The 17,829-nt window shown below is 49.1% G+C and overlaps 1 protein-coding gene across 4 annotated transcripts in view; it reads left to right on the forward strand.

Moving 5' to 3' along the window:
- The window catches only part of RAB43 (RAB43, member RAS oncogene family), a 56,775-nt gene that overhangs the window by 20,123 nt on the left and 18,823 nt on the right, over positions 1-17,829 (forward strand). Inside the window, exons 2-3 of one of the 4 annotated variants that reach the window (XM_036099705.2) lie at positions 9,652-9,835; positions 12,453-16,626. In XM_036099705.2, the coding sequence (XP_035955598.1) occupies positions 9,652-9,835; positions 12,453-12,703 (435 nt within the window). In that variant the 3' untranslated portion in view covers positions 12,704-16,626. Of the gene's footprint in view, positions 1-9,651; positions 9,836-12,452; positions 16,627-17,829 lie in introns of those variants that run through there. The other 3 variants (XM_078074531.1, XM_078074537.1, XM_078074545.1) reach the window with 3 other exon arrangements.

Here is a 17,829-nt window from a genome sequence, read left to right on the forward strand (position 1 = left end):
GTATCTCCAACACGGCGAGCTTTGTCTTTCTGGACACTGTGGCACTGTTCCCTCTGCCTGACCACTGTCCCCATGCCTGGCTTCTCATCATCAGGCCTCAGCTTGAGTGTCACCTTCTGGGACCACCCCAGGAGGCCCCTATCCCAGGGAGTCTCTCCCCATTATCCTTATTTTCTGCAGAGTGCTCATTATCCTTCTCTGCAAGGGTCCTATTTGCATTCTTGTCTGTCTTCTTTTGCTGGGATGTGAGCTCTGTTTTTGTTTTATTCCCTGCAATCTCCCCAGCTCTTGAACAAAGGCTGGCCCATGGCAGAAATGCAGTACATAGTAGACGAAGAAATCAATGACCCATGCACACAGCCTGATATAGATTTTCTTTGGGCATTTTATATATTCTACCTCACATTAAAGCTCCTTTCTTATATTTAAAACACTAGCCAAAAATTGTACTAGCGCAGTAAATATTGTTAAATGGATGCTTTTTTTTTTTTAAAGACTTTATTTATTTATTTGATAGAGAGCACAAGCACGGGGAGAGGCAGGCAGAGAGAGAGGGAGAAGCAGGCTCCCTGCCAAGCTGGGAGCCCAATGCGGGGCTCCATCCCAGGACCCCGAGATCATGACCTGAGCTGAAGGCAGCCGCTTAACTGACTGAGCCACCCAGGTGCCCCTAAATGGATGCACTTATCCAGCACCTTCTCTATGTTAGACACCGTACACACTGAATCTATTATTTGGCCCTTACTGTACCTTTTTTTTTTTTTTTTAAACAGATGGGAAACTGAATTAAGTTGTAGCTCAGAGACACTATGCTGGAAAGTGATGGAACTGGTTTACAATCTCAGGCCTGTTGGACCTCGGAGCACTGACACTGCTCTTTTCATTCCCTTCCTCTAATGCGGGAGAGTAGGATGAGAATATTACCAGTCATGGGAAGGACCTACTTTCCAGAAATATCTCCTCCATTGCTGCCCAAATTTCACCAATTGGTTGACCTAGATACCTTAATCTGGAGCTATTTTGTTGGTTTTTAATTTAGTTTTTAATTTTTATTAGAGTTACATATGTGTATGGTTTAAAGAGTCATTAGGTTCAACAAGGCTTGTTACAAAAAGGTCTCCTGATACCCCCACCTCCAGCCTCCAGGGGTAATCACTTCCAGCTCTTTTACAGCTGATGGGATTTTTCTATTTCTTTTGCTTATATTGCAACCCATCCGCCTTTCCCCCCCAGTTATAGGCATAGTTTGTTGACTTCTGACTTTGGAAGGTGATGGTTAACTAACTCTCAGTGCTCCCCCCAGCCCCCATCGTACACGTACACACTTTGCATCCTCCCAGTAGAGTTGTGTGGCAATAGTGATTAGATCATAATTACATTCCTTTCAGCTCTCTTCCCAGAGTGTATTCTGAATTTGCTCACTTCTCCCTTCCTCCACTGTTACCACCCTGGTCCAACCACTGTCTTTTACCTGGATTATGGCCATTGCCTCCTGACTTGTCTCCCTGTTTCTGTCTTTGACCTCTTTTGATCTCTTCTCAGTACAGCAACCAGAGAGATCCTGTTAAAAAGTAAGCCTGATTGGCTCAAAACTCCCATGGCTTCCCACTTTGACTCAGAATGAAGTCCAGATTTCTTACTATGATCTAGAAGGCACTGCGTGATCTGGGCCCCTTGATACTTCTCTGTCATCTCTTATTACCCTTTCCCTTTGTACTCTGCTCCAAACACCCCAGTCTTCTTGCTTGCTTTGTGTCTGCCTCACGGCCTTTGCACTTGCTCTTCTCTATTCCTGGAATGCTTGTCTCCCAGACATTTGCATAGTTAGCGAACTTTCTCCACATCTTTATTTTTTATTTATTTATTTTTTTAAAAGAGAATTTCTTGGGGCGCCTGGGTGGCTCAGTCATTAAGCATCTGCCTTCGGCTCAGGTCATGATCCCAGAGTCCTGGGATCGAGCCCTGCATTGGGCTCCCTGCTCCGCGGGAAGCCTGCTTCTCCCTTTCCCACTCCCCCTGCTTGTGTTCCCTCTCTCGCTCTGTCTCTCTCTGTCAAATAAATAAATAAAATCTTAAAACTAAATAAATAAATAAATAAAAGAGAATTTCTTTTATTTTTTAGTAATCTCTATACCAAGCATGGGGCTTGATCTCACCACCCCAAGATCGAGAGTTATACACTCTTCTGACAGAGCCAGCCAGGCGCCCCTGTATATTTATTTTTTTAAAAGATTTTATTTTTAAGTAATTTTTACACACAGCCTGGGGCTTGAACCTATGACCCCGAGATCAAGACTCGCACGCTCCACCAACTGAGCCAGCCAGGCACCCCTCTCCAGATTATTACCAACAATTATCTCAATGAGGCCTTCTGTGGCTGTCCTATCTAAATCTTCATTCTTCACGTGCTTTATAATTTCTTCCCCTGCTCATTTTTTCCCCTCTTATCACTATCTAGCATACTTATTATTTTTATTATTTACTTTATAATAAATATTTTTATATTATATATGTATGTATAAATACATATATTTTATAATAATTATAAATCCTTATTACTTAGGATCTTACTTAGCATTCGTCTCTTGCACCAGACTGTAAGCTTGAGGATAGGAATTTGCATCTGTTTTGTTGGCCCTGGTATCTCCATTCTAGTATCTGGAACACATAGCCGGTGTTTAGTAAGTTCTTATTTAAATGATTGAATGAATACGTTATGATTAGTAAGTGCTGTTCACTGCTAAGCCATTAATGTACTGCCATTATTTTTCATTTACCATGTTCACCAGTTTTTCCTGGAAGTAGTAATCATCTTTGTTTTGCTTAGGTGTCTATGTATTTACCATTAATTCATCTCCCCAATTAGAGAAGATCCTAATTGATATAGCTTTCCTCCCCATCTGTCCAACATATTTGTATACCTTGCCTCTCAATATATGCCTCTCAATATGCTTCTCTCAGCTCTGTCTTCTTCTTCTTCTTTTTTTTTAATATGTTATTTATTTATTTGCAAGAGAGAGCGAGCGAGAGAGCATGAGAGAGACCACGAGTGGCGGGGAGGGGTAGAGGGAGAGGAAGAAAGAGAAGTAGGCTCTCCACTGAGTGGGGAGCCTGACACAGCCTGATCCCAGGACCAGGAGATCATGACCTGAGCCGAAGTCAGATGTTTAACTGACTGAGCCACCCAGGCACCTCTCAGTTCCGTCTTCTTGAAGAAATCTCTCTCAGAGCTTTCTTGTTTTCTACTTTAGTGTTTTTTTTTTGTGTGTGTGTGTGTGTGTGTGTGTGGTTAGAGTAATAATCTACAAGAATTCAGCCTTTTGAAATTTATTGAGACTTATTTGAGGCCCAGCATATGTATGGTTTACCTTGGTGAATATTCTGGGTCCACTTGAAAAAAAAAGTGCTGATCTGCAATGTTGGGTGTAGTGTTCTAGAAATGTCAATTTGATCAGTAGTGTTGTTTAGATATTCTTTATCCACACTGATTTTTTTTTTTTTTTTTTTGGTCTACTTACTGTATCAATTACTGAGAAAGAGGTGGTAAAGTCTCCAACTACGATTGTGGATTTGTTTCTCCTTTTAGTTATGTCAGTTTTAACTTCATGAAATTTAAACTCTGTAATTAAGTGGATACATATTTAGTATCATTATGTCTTTCTGATAATTGCCTCTTATCATTATGAAATGTCTCTTTATCTCTTGTAATTCTTTGTTTGGAAGCCTACTTTCATATTCTATAACTGTCATACCTTCTTATGCTTACTCTTTACATGTACTTTATATATTTCATTTTTTTATGGGCTACCTATTTGTGTCTTTATATTTAAGGTGCATCTCAGGTAGATAGCATATAGTCTTGCCTTTTTTCCAGTCTGACAAGCTATGGCTTTTACTCGGAATGTTTGGTCCATTTATATTTAATGTAATTATTGATCTGTTTGAGTTTAAATCTACCATTTGCTCCTTGTTTTCTATTTGCCTCTTCTGTTTTTTATTCCTTTGTTCCTTTCCTACTTTCTTTTGGTTTTGTTGAAAATTTTTTTTTAAGAATACCACTTTATTTCCTCTATTGACCTGCTTATTTCTCTTACCAGATGAAGGGCTAACTATGCATCCTTAACTTATAAAGTCTCTTTAGAGTCAGTTTTGTATCACTTCATGTGTTACAACTGACACTTCACACTTCTCATTTCTCACTTTACATCTGACACCTCACAAGTGTAGTCACCTTACAACAGTATAATTTCATTTAACTGCCGTCTTTTTTTGGTGCGCTATTATTGTCATACTTTTTATTTCTAATACATTATAAATCCCACCTTACAGTCATTCTTTATAGTTTTCCAGTCAGTTGTCTTATATGGCAATTACAAGAAACAAAAATCATATTTTATTTTATTTTATTTTTTTTTTTTTTTTAAAGATTTTATTTATTTATTTGACAGACATAGAGACAGCTAGAGAGGGAACACAAGCAGGGGGAGTGGGAGAGGGAGAAGGAGGCTTCCTGCCGAGCAGGGAGCCCGATGCGGGGCTCGATCCCAGGACCCTGGGATCATGACCTGAGCCGAAGGCAGACGCTCAACGACTGAGCCACCCAGGCGCCCCATGAGCCACCCAGGCGCCCCAATATTTTAGATATACCTACCTATTTACCATTTCTGGTGCTTCTCATTCCTTGTGTACATCAGCGTTTCCATTTAGTATCATTCCTCTTCAGCCTGGAGAACATCTTTTAGCATTTCTTGTTGTGCAGGTCTTCCAGGGAGATTCTACTTTCATTTGTCTGAAATTATCTTTATTTCACTCTCATTTTTGAGAGAGATTTTTTTCCTGGTTAGAGACTTTGGTGTTGAAAGGTTTTTTCTTTCAGTACTTTTTTTTTTTCCTTTTCTTTTCAGCATTGTCTTTTGACATCCATTATTTCTGGTGAGAAGTCACTTGTCACTTGTTACTGTTACCCTGTATATGTCTTTTTCTCTGACTCCTTTAAAAGTTTTCTCTTTTACCGTTGTTTTCATCAGTTTGGCTGTAGTCTCCCATGGTATATTTTGTATTTCTTCTGCTTGGGTTTTGCTGAGTTATTTGGATCATTAAATTGATATTTTCATTAAATTTGCAATTTTCAATCATTAGTTCTGCCACATTCTCACCATTTTCTCCTTCTGGGACTGCAATTATGTCAATATGGAACTGTCTGATGTTGTCCTGCATGTCCCTGTACCTCTCTTGCTTTTTCTTCAATATTTTTTTTCTCTTTGTTCTTCAGAGGGAATACTTTCTACTGATTTTTCTTCAGGTTCAGATTTTTGTGTGTTTGTGCCATCTCCGTTTTGCAAGCTCAGCTCATAGAACTTCACTTATTGTACTTTTAAGCTCTAGAATTTTGACTCTTTTTTGTATGTTTTAAAAAAATAATTTCCATTTCTGTGCTGAAATTCCTTATTTGCCTACTCATTGTGATCATATTTTCCTTTAATTCTCTGGTCATACTTAAAATAACTGCTTTAATATTTTTGCCTACTAAAATCCAATATTTGGATCATTTTGGTATCATTTTCTATTGGCTTTTTTTCTTTGTGGATCAAATTTTCTTAGGGTTTTTTGTTTTTTGGTTTTCTGCATGTTTAGGAATTTTTGATTGTATACTGGAAATAGTGGTTGATGCCTTATTTTTTTTTTTTTTAAAGATTTTATTTATTTATTTGACAGAGAGAGAGAGATAGCGAGAGCAGGAACACAAGTGGGGGGAGTGGGAGAGGGAGAAGCAGGCCTCGTGCGGATCAGAGAGCCCGATGCGGGGCTCGATCCCAGGACGCTGGGATCATGACCTGAGCTGAAGGCAGGCGCCCAACGACTGAGCCACCCAGGCGCCCCTGATTGATGCCTTATTGAGACTCTGGATTCTGTTCTGTTCTTTTGAAGAGCATTCATTCATGTCCTTTTTTTTTTTTTTTTAAAGATTTTATTTATTTTATTTGAGAGAGAGAGAATGAGAGACAGAGAGCATGAGAGGAAGGAGGGTCAGAGGGAGAAGCAGACTCCCTGCTGAGCAGGGAGCCCGATGCGGGACTCGATCCTGAGACTCCAGGATCACGACCTGAGCAGAAGGCAGTCGCTTAACCAACTGAGCCACCCAGGCGCCCTTTTTTTTTAGATTTTATTTATTTATTTGAGAGAGAGAGAGAACAAACAGTGGGGAGAGGCAGAGGGTGAGAGAGAAAGAAGCAGACTCCCTACTGAGCAGGAAGCCCAATGCGGGGCTCCATCCCAGGACCTGGAGATCATGACCTGAGCCGAAGGCAGATGCTTAACAGATTGAGCCACCCAGGCACCCCCATTGATTCATGTCCTAATAGTCAATTCAGTTTGCTGGCCGATCACCTTGAACCTGTGTAGGCTTGCTTTTATGTTTTGTTAGGGCAGATAGGTGGAAGTCCCAAGGATGTTTCTCTAGCCTCTCTGACTTGACAGAAGTCAGCCTCCAAACCTGAGACTCGTGTTGGGGCTTGGTTTTAGGCTTTGTTAGGGCAGGTTTTTGGAGGCCTTTGTTTAGTCATGGTCTTCACTTGTAGGTGACAGCCTTTCTGATGTCTCAGGAAAGAATCTGGGTTTCTAACAAGGTGCTAGGGAAGCCTCTTCACTGTGACTGGGTCGGAACTTTAGCATCCCCCTAGCACTGCTCAGCCTCTATCTCTGGTCTTTTCTCAACCCTGTAGGAGTCACTCTCTGGTAAAATTCTGGTAGTCCCACCCTATGCATGGAGCCCCCAGGGAAGGAGTCTCCAAAGACTTCCCACAGCACACCCAGACGTTAGGCTTTCCCACCCCTGCATCGCTCCTCATTCCAGTCCCATCAGCTGCTCCAGACTCTGATATTTGCCTCCTGGCCATGTGGGACCACTGTGCTTTGCTTGGATTCTAGCCCATTGTCTGGCAGTCAGGAAGCCATCCCCGGGTAGAGAGAGTTGTGGTGATCGGGAGGCGCATCTTACGAGTTTTGCATCTTTCAGGATTATTTCTCGTGCTGCTTGTTGTTTACATCTTGAAAACAGCAACCTCCCATATTTTTCTCAGTCTAATGGTTGTTTGTGGAGGGAGGGCTCATCTGCCAGTAATTACTCTGCCAGAGCTGGAAGTTGCTCCTGGAGCCCCGTGGCCTGCTGCAGATGGGTTGATGTCTAGGCTTGCTGCTCAGCTGTTGCCTTGGGATCTCCCTCAACCACCATCTTGAGGTTCCCTTTGCCTCTCTTTTGAGTGGACTTCTGTTTTCGGGATCCCACATCTTATTTTTGGTTGATTGCTTTAGTTAGAGGAACCGCCAGTAGCTTCCTGAGAAAGGGTGGCAGGAAGATAAATTTTTTGAGGCCTGTGTATCTGAAAATGTTTATTAAACCATCACACTTGACTGATGGTTAATTGGGTAGAAAATTCTATGTTGGAAATAATTTTCTATCCTATTATGTTAGGCATTTTTTTCATTGACTATCTAATGCCATGTGGATTTTGTAAAACTTTAATGTTAAAACCTGTTTTTTCTTTTTCTTTTCCTCTCTGGAAGCTTTTAGGACCTTTTTTTCTTCCCCATTGTTGTAGAATTCCCATGCGGTGTATTTTGTGGGGGTCTGTTTTCCTCCATTGTGTGGCTACTTAGTGGGCTCTTTCAACACAGAAGGAGTGTTCTTGAAGTTTTTCTTTGATTTCCTCCCCTTGATTTTACTGTTCTTTTTCTTCTGAAATGCTTACTATCCCCAATTGGACCTCCTAGGCTGGCTCTACAATTTTTTTTCCCTCTCTATTCCATCTCTTTGTATTTCTTTATTTTGGAGGGATTTCTTGAACTTTATCTTACAACCCTTAGGTTGAATTTTTCATTGATGTTATATTTTTAATTATCAAAAGCTCTTTTTTTTTTAAGATTTTATTTTTAAGTAATCTCTACACCCAGTATGGGACTTGAACCCACAACCCTAAGATCAAGAGTTGCGCCTCTCTATTTTCTTTTTCCTGAATACTCCCTCAACTTTTTTTTTTTTTAAAGAAATAGTATTCTATTATTGTTTTACAGATCTTTTCCTATCTCTGAAAATACTGATGTTTGTTTTTGGTAAACAAAAATTTGCCTCTGCATAGTTTTTGTTTCATTCAAGTCACCTTTTTTTCTATGTTCGTTTGGCCTCTGTCTTATGTGCCCTCCTCTGGGGTATGGAGATGAGTTTCTTGGTTATCTGAATTCCAGGTTTGTGTATTGCCAGAGTTCATGCCTTTCGCTTCACCCCATGCATAAACTAGCAGACACCCGGTTTCCTTGGAGCCTTTTATGAAGGAGTAAATAGGAGGTCTCAGGACCGGAGGGTTCCATTTGGCATGTGGTGGCCCAGAGTTTGTTAACTCAGACTTCTGTCGGTGGGGCTTAGGGAAGAGGTGGTCACCTCCACAGCTCTGCCCTCAGGAACTGTCTAAGGCCTCTGGGGTTTTTCCCTATCCTGAACAGACGAGGGGTCCTCCCACACCTTGTGAAGTAGATAAAGAGGCTCCCAGAGTGCTTGTGCCAGTGAAGGAGGATGGATGGACCCACAGCTTGGTGGAGATCGAAGGCTCGTGTTCATCTTCAGAGAGCCCCAAGAACCTGTGATTTGTGGAGCAGAGAAGACAAACCCTGAGCCCCCAAGAGCCCTGGCATCTGCCCACTCTGATGGCCCCCGACAGCCCATCTCTCCCAGGCCCAGAGCTGGTGACCTCCACCTCCCAGCCCGGGCACAGTGAAGGTCCAGGTCTTCTCCGGGTACAGCCCCTCCCCCTGCCCTATCTGGCATCTGTCATGGCAGACTGCTGCTTCTACAGAAACCAGGGGAGCTCCTGCTACACACGGACACCTCTCCTCCATGGTCAGTGTCCAGAAGGGCTTGGCAGTGGGCACCAATGGGTGTTTGCTAAGTGAAGACATGGCAAGGAAAGACCCCAAGTTTCTTGCCTTTGGCCAAGCTGGGCCAGCTGCTGGTAAAGGCCCCACGGGAGGACCCTATCCACTGCCTCCTCCGGGCCCTCACTGCCACAGGCCAGGCCCCCTCATCACCAGGTTGTGAGCATCTTCCCAGGCATCACTGAGGCAGGAGTAGAGAACCGTAATGCTGGAGGAACCTTCCACACAGCTGGGTGTAGCGGTGCATGTACAGGCCCAGAGAGGGGAAGGCACAGGACATGCACACACAGCCAGCATCATAGCACACCTGGAACTGTGAGCTGCTGGAGCTCTTCTGGTTCACTGTTGCCAGCAGTGAGCCCAGTGTGTAGGGGAGAGAGGGCACAAGGAGGACCCTGGGTCAAATGTACTTCCTGCTGCAGTGCAGAATGTCCCCTTACCACCTTTCCCTGGGGACTCTAGCGAGCAGAGATGAGGGCTCCCCACCTTCCCTCTGCATCCTCCTGTCCCCCTCAAAGTTGGGCCACTGAGTTGTTTCCTAAGGGTGCAGAAGTCCTTCTCTCTCTGTCCACCTTCTAGCCCCTCTTGCATGATTCCTGCCTAGGTGCAGGCTGGTGGCCTGCCCAGTGGAACCATCACTTTGGGCGTGGGTCTGTGGGATTGCCCTGCCTATCCCCTGTGCGTGGTCACACCACCAGGTTCACGGGAGGCCCCCTATTTCTTTAGCTGCAGATCTGGGACACGGCTGGCCAGGAGCGATTCCGCACCATCACCCAGAGCTACTACCGCAGTGCCAACGGGGCCATCCTCGCTTACGACATCACGAAGAGGAGCTCCTTTCTGTCAGTGCCTCACTGGATCGAGGATGTGAGGAAGTACGCAGGCTCTAACATCGTGCAGCTGCTGATCGGTGAGCTGGGGGCACGGGGCAGGTCCAGCAGGGTGCCTTGGGGTCACGGATCTGTCTCTCGGTCTGTCCTAGTCTCTTTCTCCTTTTTATTTATTTATTTATTTTTTAAAGATTTTATTTATTTATTTGACAGAGAGATAGAGAGAGAGAGAACAAGTAGGCAGAGAGGCAGGCAGAGGGAGAGGGAGAAGCAGCCTCCCCGCGGAGCAGGGATCCCGATGTGGGGCTCAATCCCAGGACCCTGGGATCATGACCTGAGCCGAAGGCAGACGGTTAACGACTGAGCCACCCAAGCGCCCCGTCTTTCTCCTTTTTAAACAGAAGGCAAGTGGAGCACAGAGAGAAGCTGAACTTGGCCAGGCAGGAAGGGAGCCAGAACTTGAACTGTGATCTTCCAAATATGATCCTGCCAATCACTTACACAATTATATTCAAAATTAGAATTCGAGGGAGGAAGAAAGGAGCTAACATTCGCTTTGTAGTTACCGTGTATCCCCACAGTGGGTAACAGTGGTGTCATTGGATTTAGTTCCCATAACCCTGGCTACTCCTTGTTTGTCAGGGGCTGGAGCTCAGGCTCAGAAAAGTAAAGTAATTTATCCCAGTCCACACAGCCTGTGAGCATATAAATAGGAAACTTGAGCTCTGCCAATCGTCATTTGGTGACTTGCTGTCACACCACACTGCAGAGCAGGCCTTCTCCACCATCTCTGTGCTTCCCCATCACTCTGAAGTTTGTGAAAGCACAGATGCCAGGCACCACGTCTGATTCAGGAGGGCTGGGTGGGGCCCGTGAATGTGCATTTCTCACAGGTTCCCAGGAGGCGCCATGTTTGTGGCCCAGAGACCCCACTTTGAGAACCATTGTTGCTCTTACCTCCATTTTCCCTTTTCCTCCTAAATCAACTTTCCAGACCTGGGCTTAAGACGCTTTGGACCATTTGTGTGGTCCCTGGAGTCCTCATTCCAGCCGTCAGGCTGATTCTTCCAAGACGAGATTGTACAGATGGGGCTTGGCTATAGCTCCGGCTGGGGAAAGGGTGGTGCTTGGTTCCACCCAGCCTGCCTGGCCTGGGAGGGGGACGCGCTTAGCGGAGCTGGACTCCCCAGGCAGGAGTGGAGTTCACCTTACCCGGCCTTACGCTTCCCTCTTATCCAGGACATTTAAAGTAAAACATTCTGCCATAGAGCATTTTATACAAATACAAAAAATAGAATAGTGCAGTGAACCCTGGATATTCATCCCCCAGCTTCAGCTATGAGCAACTTATGGCCAGTTTCTCTACCCTCATCTCTTCCCCTCCCTTGTCTTGCTTTGGGGCGAATCCCAGCACAGTAACTATTTCATCTGTAAATATTCCAGCATGAATCTATAAAAGATACAAACACTTAAAAAGTACCTAACAACAAGACCATTTTCACATCTGAAAAGTTTTTTTTTTTTTTAAAGATTTTTTTTAAATTTATTTATTTGACAGAGAGACAGCACAAGTAGGCAGAGTGGCAGGCAGAGGGAAAGGGAGAAGCAGGCTCTCTGCTGAGCAGGGAGCCCGATGTGGGGCCCGATCCCAGGACCCTGGGATCATGACCTGAGCTGAAGGCAAGACGCTCAACGACTGAGCCACCCAGGCGCCCCACATCTGAAAATTCTTAATATAATCAAGTAGCTGATCAGCGTTCAGATTTATCATTGCTCCTAAATAGCACACATACTTTTTTTTTCAGTTTGTTGAAAGCAGGATCCAAATAAGCTCCCCACATTGAAATTGGTTACTGCATCATTTAAGACTACCAAAGACAGTTTAGATCTTTCTAGACGGTTATCTTTTTTTCTGTCCTCCCTATATAGTCACATTACAAAAGTCAACCGTTTAGAGACTTAGAAGAATTCTTCTAGAAATTGGGTCAAGGAGCCGTTGACCAGATTTTTTGGGAACATAATGAAACGTCTGACACCTTGTAGAAGAAGCCAGAAGTGTGCTCTCAGGTCAGCTGGTAGTCTGTGCTCTTCTGCGCAGAAAAGCAAAATAATCGAAAACCATGATCTCACAGTGAATAAGAGAATTCCAGAGGAAAATAGGAGAGAATAAATAATAAGCATAACAAGATGTTAGCAAAGAACAGACCTCACAGCGCTAGTTCTCCCTGTTCACGCCGCCGCGGGCCAGCTGTTTTCCTGCCCATCCGGTCCCCCCTGTCGCGAAGGTGGCATCAGAGATGGGGGACCAAGACTCAGGGGTGAAGTGACTTACTGAGGGTCACACAGCAAGGGAAAGGGAGCTGAAGTTGCTCGCAGCTCTAAAGTGCTCTTGGCCAAACTCTAATGCTCCTACTTGTTGGGAAGAAGCAATAAAATACACGAGCCTCTGGCAAAGAGAATAAAGAGGAAAAAAAAAAAGCAGGGACGAAAGGTTAGAATAAGCACTTTAAAATTTAAAAAGGTCTTTTTTTTTTTTTCCTTAAAAAGAAAGCGAGATGGCCATGCCAAATGGTGTTCGTTGGCGGTGGGCAGGGCGCGGTGGCTGGCAGGGCATCCCCCAGCTTGGCCCTGCTGGGTGGGCCAGGGCTTGCTGGTGCCTGCGGGCGTCACCAAGCCGCACCCGGCCTTTCCCTGCAGGGAACAAGTCGGACCTGGGCGAGCTCCGCGAGGTCCCACTGGCCGAGGCGCAGAGCCTGGCGGAGCACTACGATATCCTGTGCGCCATCGAGACGTCTGCCAAGGACTCGAGCAACGTGGAGGAGGCCTTCGTGAGGGTGGCCACGGAGCTGGTGGTCAGGCACGGCGGCCCTCTGCTCAGTGAGAAGGGCACCGACCACATCCAGCTGGATAGCAAGGACGTCGGAGAGAGCTGGGGCTGTGGCTGCTGACGGGGTGCAGGGCAGGCAGGCAGGGGCCTCCCACCTCCTCTCTCTCTCTCTGGCCTGCCGGGCCCACCCCTCCAGAGCTGGCCAGCCATGGCGCCAGTGATTCTAGAGCAGCTGGATAAAGTCCTGGAATTATCCATTCCGTGGCCTGGGTACTTGATGGGAAAGCTATCTTCGAGGAAGGAAGAAGCGGGGTACCTTCTGAGGGAGACCTGGTGTCATAGAGGGTGTAGAGCGTGGGGCCCATCCTGCCAGCCGGTGGCTGTCCCCTCCGCGTCCTTCGCGGTGCCTGCCCGGCTGGACCACAGCGGGAGAGGGGCCGGGATGTGCCTCCCCGGCGCCGCACGTACTGGTTCTGGCCATTTCCCACCTTGGCGTCTTGCTGCCGCTGTGGTGGCAGGTTGCTGCCCTCCAGGGACGTGGCTGGTGCCTTGGGTTCTTCTGGGTCATTCCAGGGCCTCTGTGCATAGCCCCAGAGAGTGAGAGCAACCAGCCCGACAGACTCGGTTCCTGAGCACAGCCCCGGGGAAGCCCTAACTCCTTCCTGGCGAGGAGCCTTCTTCCTTTCTTCACTGCCAGCTCTAAGCTCGCAGATAGCTTGGGGCTTGGCTTGCTGCCTTAGCAAGACCTCTCAAGTTTTCTGGTTTTCCATGTAGCTTCTTGTTTTCATCGGCACAAGTAGGGGGTCATGGCCCACAGCCAAGCAGGGACTGTCTGCTGGCCTGGGGCCCAAAGTTTTGCCACTCGGGTTGCAAAACCAGCTGATTCTTCAGCACCGGCTCTCAGAATCTGGGGTTTGGGGGGAATGAGATAGGAATGTGGACATTTAAGGGAAAAGTAAAAGCTGAAGTCCCTGAGGCTAAGGTCTGAGAGGGACCCTCAGGGCACCTAGTCTGACCTGTGCAGAAGCCCCTCCTGCCACCTTCAGAGCAACAGCTCCCCCACTGTTTCCAGTCCAGCTTACGGTTTCCCGAAAGAAGAAGACAAGGCCCCAACAGTCCTGGCTCTGGCCGTTTCATCCTCCTGGGCCCACCCGCCCTTAACAGCCTCGGCGTGTGCTGCATGCTGAGGTTTGAAGGCAGGCGGGCGCTGGCATCACCGGGGCTCTTGGAAGCACACCGTCCTCTGGGGGTAGTTCAGGGGATCACAGGGATGGAGCTGGGGGAGGCAGGTGATCTTCCTGTACCACCCAGGCCCTCCGTGTCAGCCCAGGCTAGCCCCTTAGGCCCCCCTCCATGTGGGGCTCCAGGAAATACACTGCTGTCAGAGCCATGGGCAAGGCCACACCATGGAGGTGGAGCCCAGACAGCGCCCCTGGCCCAGCCCTGGCCCCAGCGGTGGGCCACAGGCCTCCAGCTGACTTCCCTTGCCTTGCACTTCCCCTTTGGCCTGTGTCACACCCTCGCCCAGGCAGGCCCGTCTGCAGAGCCAGAAGCCAGACCTTCTGCAGCAGCCAGACCCACAGCAGTCTGGTGAAGCAGCGTCGGGCACGGAGGGCTTCCCTGGCTGAGACCGAGACAGGCAGGGCTGGGGACTCCCTTTTGGGCAGGGAGGCAGCCCTGGGACAGCTGAGCCTGGTTCTGGAGAGGAAGGATGTTGACCTGGTTGGACCAGGAGCTACTGAGCAGGGGCCTGCACTGAGGGGAACCAGCCCACTGGTGGCCGGGTGGGGTGGGACCTGGGAGCAAGAAGGCCACTTGGCTTCCTTCCTCACTGGCCTTGCCGGTGGGGTGAGTGGGGCCTGGGGCCCAGCTGCTGGCAGGGAGAACTGGTGTCTGCCGGGCCCCTCCACTGCAGTGCCTGGGCTCTACCTGCAAGTAGAACGTGCCTATGACTGAGGCACATTCAAGCCAAGGGCAAAGGTCCTCCAGCCCCATGACCTCTGCTAGGGGCTGATGTTTGGGCAGAGCTGGGCATTCAACCTGGGCCCAAGCTGGAAGAGAAATCTCATGAAGCCTGACCTTGCAGAGACCTGCTGCTTTGGGGGGCGGTGGCGGGGATGCAGGGGGTCTTGGAGCACAGGCCTGGGCCTAACCCCCCCCCCCCGCCCCCCATGAATGACTTGCAGCCTCAGTTCCCACTGAGCCCAGGTACAGACCCTACCCATTGTTACCTGTTGTCCCTCTCTGCCTTAGGGCTGGGATGGCTAGGGAACGCGGGAGGCCATTCCATTCCATCTCCTTCACAGGGACACCCTGGACTGCCAGGAGGCTCCAGGGCAGGCCCAGCAACAGGCAGCTGGCTGGTGACAGGGGTCTGGACTCCAAACCATCCCCCTCCTCCTCCAGACCCCGGGGTTGGAGGCCTGAAACCTTGCAGAGGCTTGGCAGAGAAGAGAAGGGAGCAGCCAGCCCAGCCAGGACCAGGGAGGTTTCTGCCCACTGGCAGCCTTTGGCTCACCCAGCAACCACGAAAACACTTCCCTTTCCTGTCTTTCTTAGTTCCAAGGTGTCCAGAACACTGGGCTGAGTGGTCTCCTGCCACCCCATCCTCCAGGCACCATGGCCGCCAGGGGTTTAGCTTAGAAATCCAGGGGTTGTCTTAGGCTCCTCACTCTCTCCACCCTACCGCAGTGCTGGGATCCCACCTCCACGCTGCCCCCCGCCCCTGTGCTCTGGACAGGCCCTGGCCTCCCCTGGACGCCTCCTGGACCTCCTTGGCCCCTGGGCTTCTAGCCTCTGCAGCCCGAGGCACCCTCCTGCTGCAGTCAGCGTGGCAGTGGCAAAAGGTCACACTGATGCTGCCCCCTCACCTTCCAGGGTGCCTGGGGCCCTTGGGATACGGTCCATGCTCAGCCTGGATGTCCAAGGCCTCCACAGCTCTGCCCTGGCTTTTCCCCAGCACCTTGTGCCCCAGGAGCACCCTCTGTCCAGGCCGCTCCCTTCCCACCCTCCCCGCACTCACCCAGCCTTTATTCCTGTCGCTTAGAGTCCCACAAATGACCCACCTGGACACCCCTGAGAACTGGCCCCACCCCAAGCTAGCCCCTTGCTCCTAGTACCCCCTGGCAAGAATGAGTTCTTTGTCCCCCTCTTTGTCAGCGGGAGCCATTTCCCACAAGGCTCAAACAGACCCATTTCCCAGCTTCGGCCCCAAATATAAATGCTAGTGCTCAGGGCCTCACGCTGGTGTGGGGTTGACCGCATGCCGGCTGGGCGGCCTGTCTGTAGGGCCGGGTCGGGTGGGGGCCTCACTATCTCCTGGGCCTCCGTCTTCTGTCACATGGGGACCCAGACTTGGGTAAGAGAAAATGGGGAAGTGCTGAGACAGAACACGACCCACCTCTGTTTCCTCCCTCAGCAGGCCCAGGGCTTCTGGGGCCAGAGAGCTTAATCTCTTCCTCTGTTTATAAATTACCCAAGAGCAGGAACAGGTGGGGTCAGGGGCCAGGGTGTGGGAGAGGAGGCAGGGGACAGGGCCAGGAAGTATCCCGGCAGCCAGCAGGCCCGGGGAGAGCACCGTCTGTGGCCTGGGTGGGGCCGGTGTGACACGGGCTGAAGAACCAGAAGGCTGGTGTTTTAGCAGCGGGGCAGGCAAGGGACACGGATCGTGATTCCCAAGCCAGAGGGGTGGGTTCCTGTCCTGGAAGCGGGGTTCAAAGACATCAGGCCGCAGCAGGCATGGAGCTAGAGGAAGCTCCTAATTCATATTGAATTCAGTTACTCTTTCCTAGGAGGGCTGCCAGGGGTGGGGCCTCAGGGACCCTCTGCACCCTGCTGGCCTGGACCGTTGGGCTGTGGGGAGGGCCTCAGCCAAGCCCAGTGATGCCATTTGCATTTGGGGATTTTTCACATTACCTATTTATGATACATAAATCTTTATAGCAAATCTATTTTTTGAAACATGGAAAAGTTGCCTTTATGGAAACAGCAGAGCCAGAGTGTACACATTCCTGAACCATTAAACAGATTTCTGCAAAGAGCCAATGGTGCCCAAGACTGGTTCTCTCACCTTTGAGCCCAGAGCTGGCCCAGGTGGCCATGTCTCCACAGACGGTTCCACCTGCCCAGCTGGCTTCCCCGACTAGTCTCCAAGCCCAGAGTGGGTGGGCGGGCCTACACACTGCCCACTGCCCTTCTGTTGCCGGGAGCCCTGTTAAGACTTCTCTGCCCCAGACCAATGTGGGATCTGAGAAGCAGTCAATGCCTAAGGGGCAGGAAGGAGCTTGGATTGGGTCCTCACTCTGCCAGGGATATACCCGTGTGACCTTGGGCAAGTTACTGCACTTCTCTGGGCCTTAGGTTCCTTCAGCTGGGTTTGAGTTGAGGCAGGTTGAGTATGAATCACTGATGGCACCAGGCCTGGGATCTCTCATCTACAACCCTGTGGGAGGGTGTTACTATACTTTTCTTTGCGGATGAGCCAATAGGCTCGGGTTGGGAGTTCCTTGCCCAAGCCTTGAAGCCATAACAAGTTAGAGCTTTTATTCCAAGTCAGGAGAGCCCTCACGAGGGCCAGACTGGTCCTACTCACTGCTGTATTCCCAGGGCAGAGAATGGTTTTAGGCACAGAGTAGGCAGAGTGCCTGATTGGGGCCCCTGGCACCAGGAAGTCCACGAATCCGTAGCCCACCCAGGTACTCGGGTCTGTTCCTGGTCATTCTCAGAAGGGGGCCTATGCTGACATGGGGGCCAGATGAGGATTGCACGGCACGGCTGCTCACCATGGCCGGGTCATGCTGTACTCTGTCTGCCACGCCCTGCTCTGGCACGAACTGACATCGTGGAAGTCAGACCAACCTCCATCCAAATCCCAGGTCAGCTGTGACTAGTTGCGTGACCTTGGGCCTTGGGCCTTGGTTTTCCACCAGCCTCGGTTTCCTCAGATGGGGGACGCTAATTCCTGCCTGCGACCCGGCAAGCCACTGCAAGATCCCAGCTGGGCTTGTACACTGCAGGGATTCTAACACTGTCCCAGAGGTTAGAATCCTGGTAATTCCACTGACTGAATGATGAAGGCCTGGAGCCTGGGCCTTCCAGAGGGGCCACGCTCCAGGCACTTCCCATCACCTTTTCCAGGGAGAAGAAATGCCTGCGGTTTGAATTTCCTGCTGTCCTTGAATGCAGGGCAGCCCCCAAGCCTGCATGTGCCCCTTGGAAGAAAAACCCCTAAGTGGGTGGTCTGAGCCG

The sequence above is a fragment of the Halichoerus grypus genome, chromosome 1 (assembly GCF_964656455.1).
Source record: "Halichoerus grypus chromosome 1, mHalGry1.hap1.1, whole genome shotgun sequence".
Lineage (NCBI taxonomy): Eukaryota > Metazoa > Chordata > Mammalia > Carnivora > Phocidae > Halichoerus > Halichoerus grypus.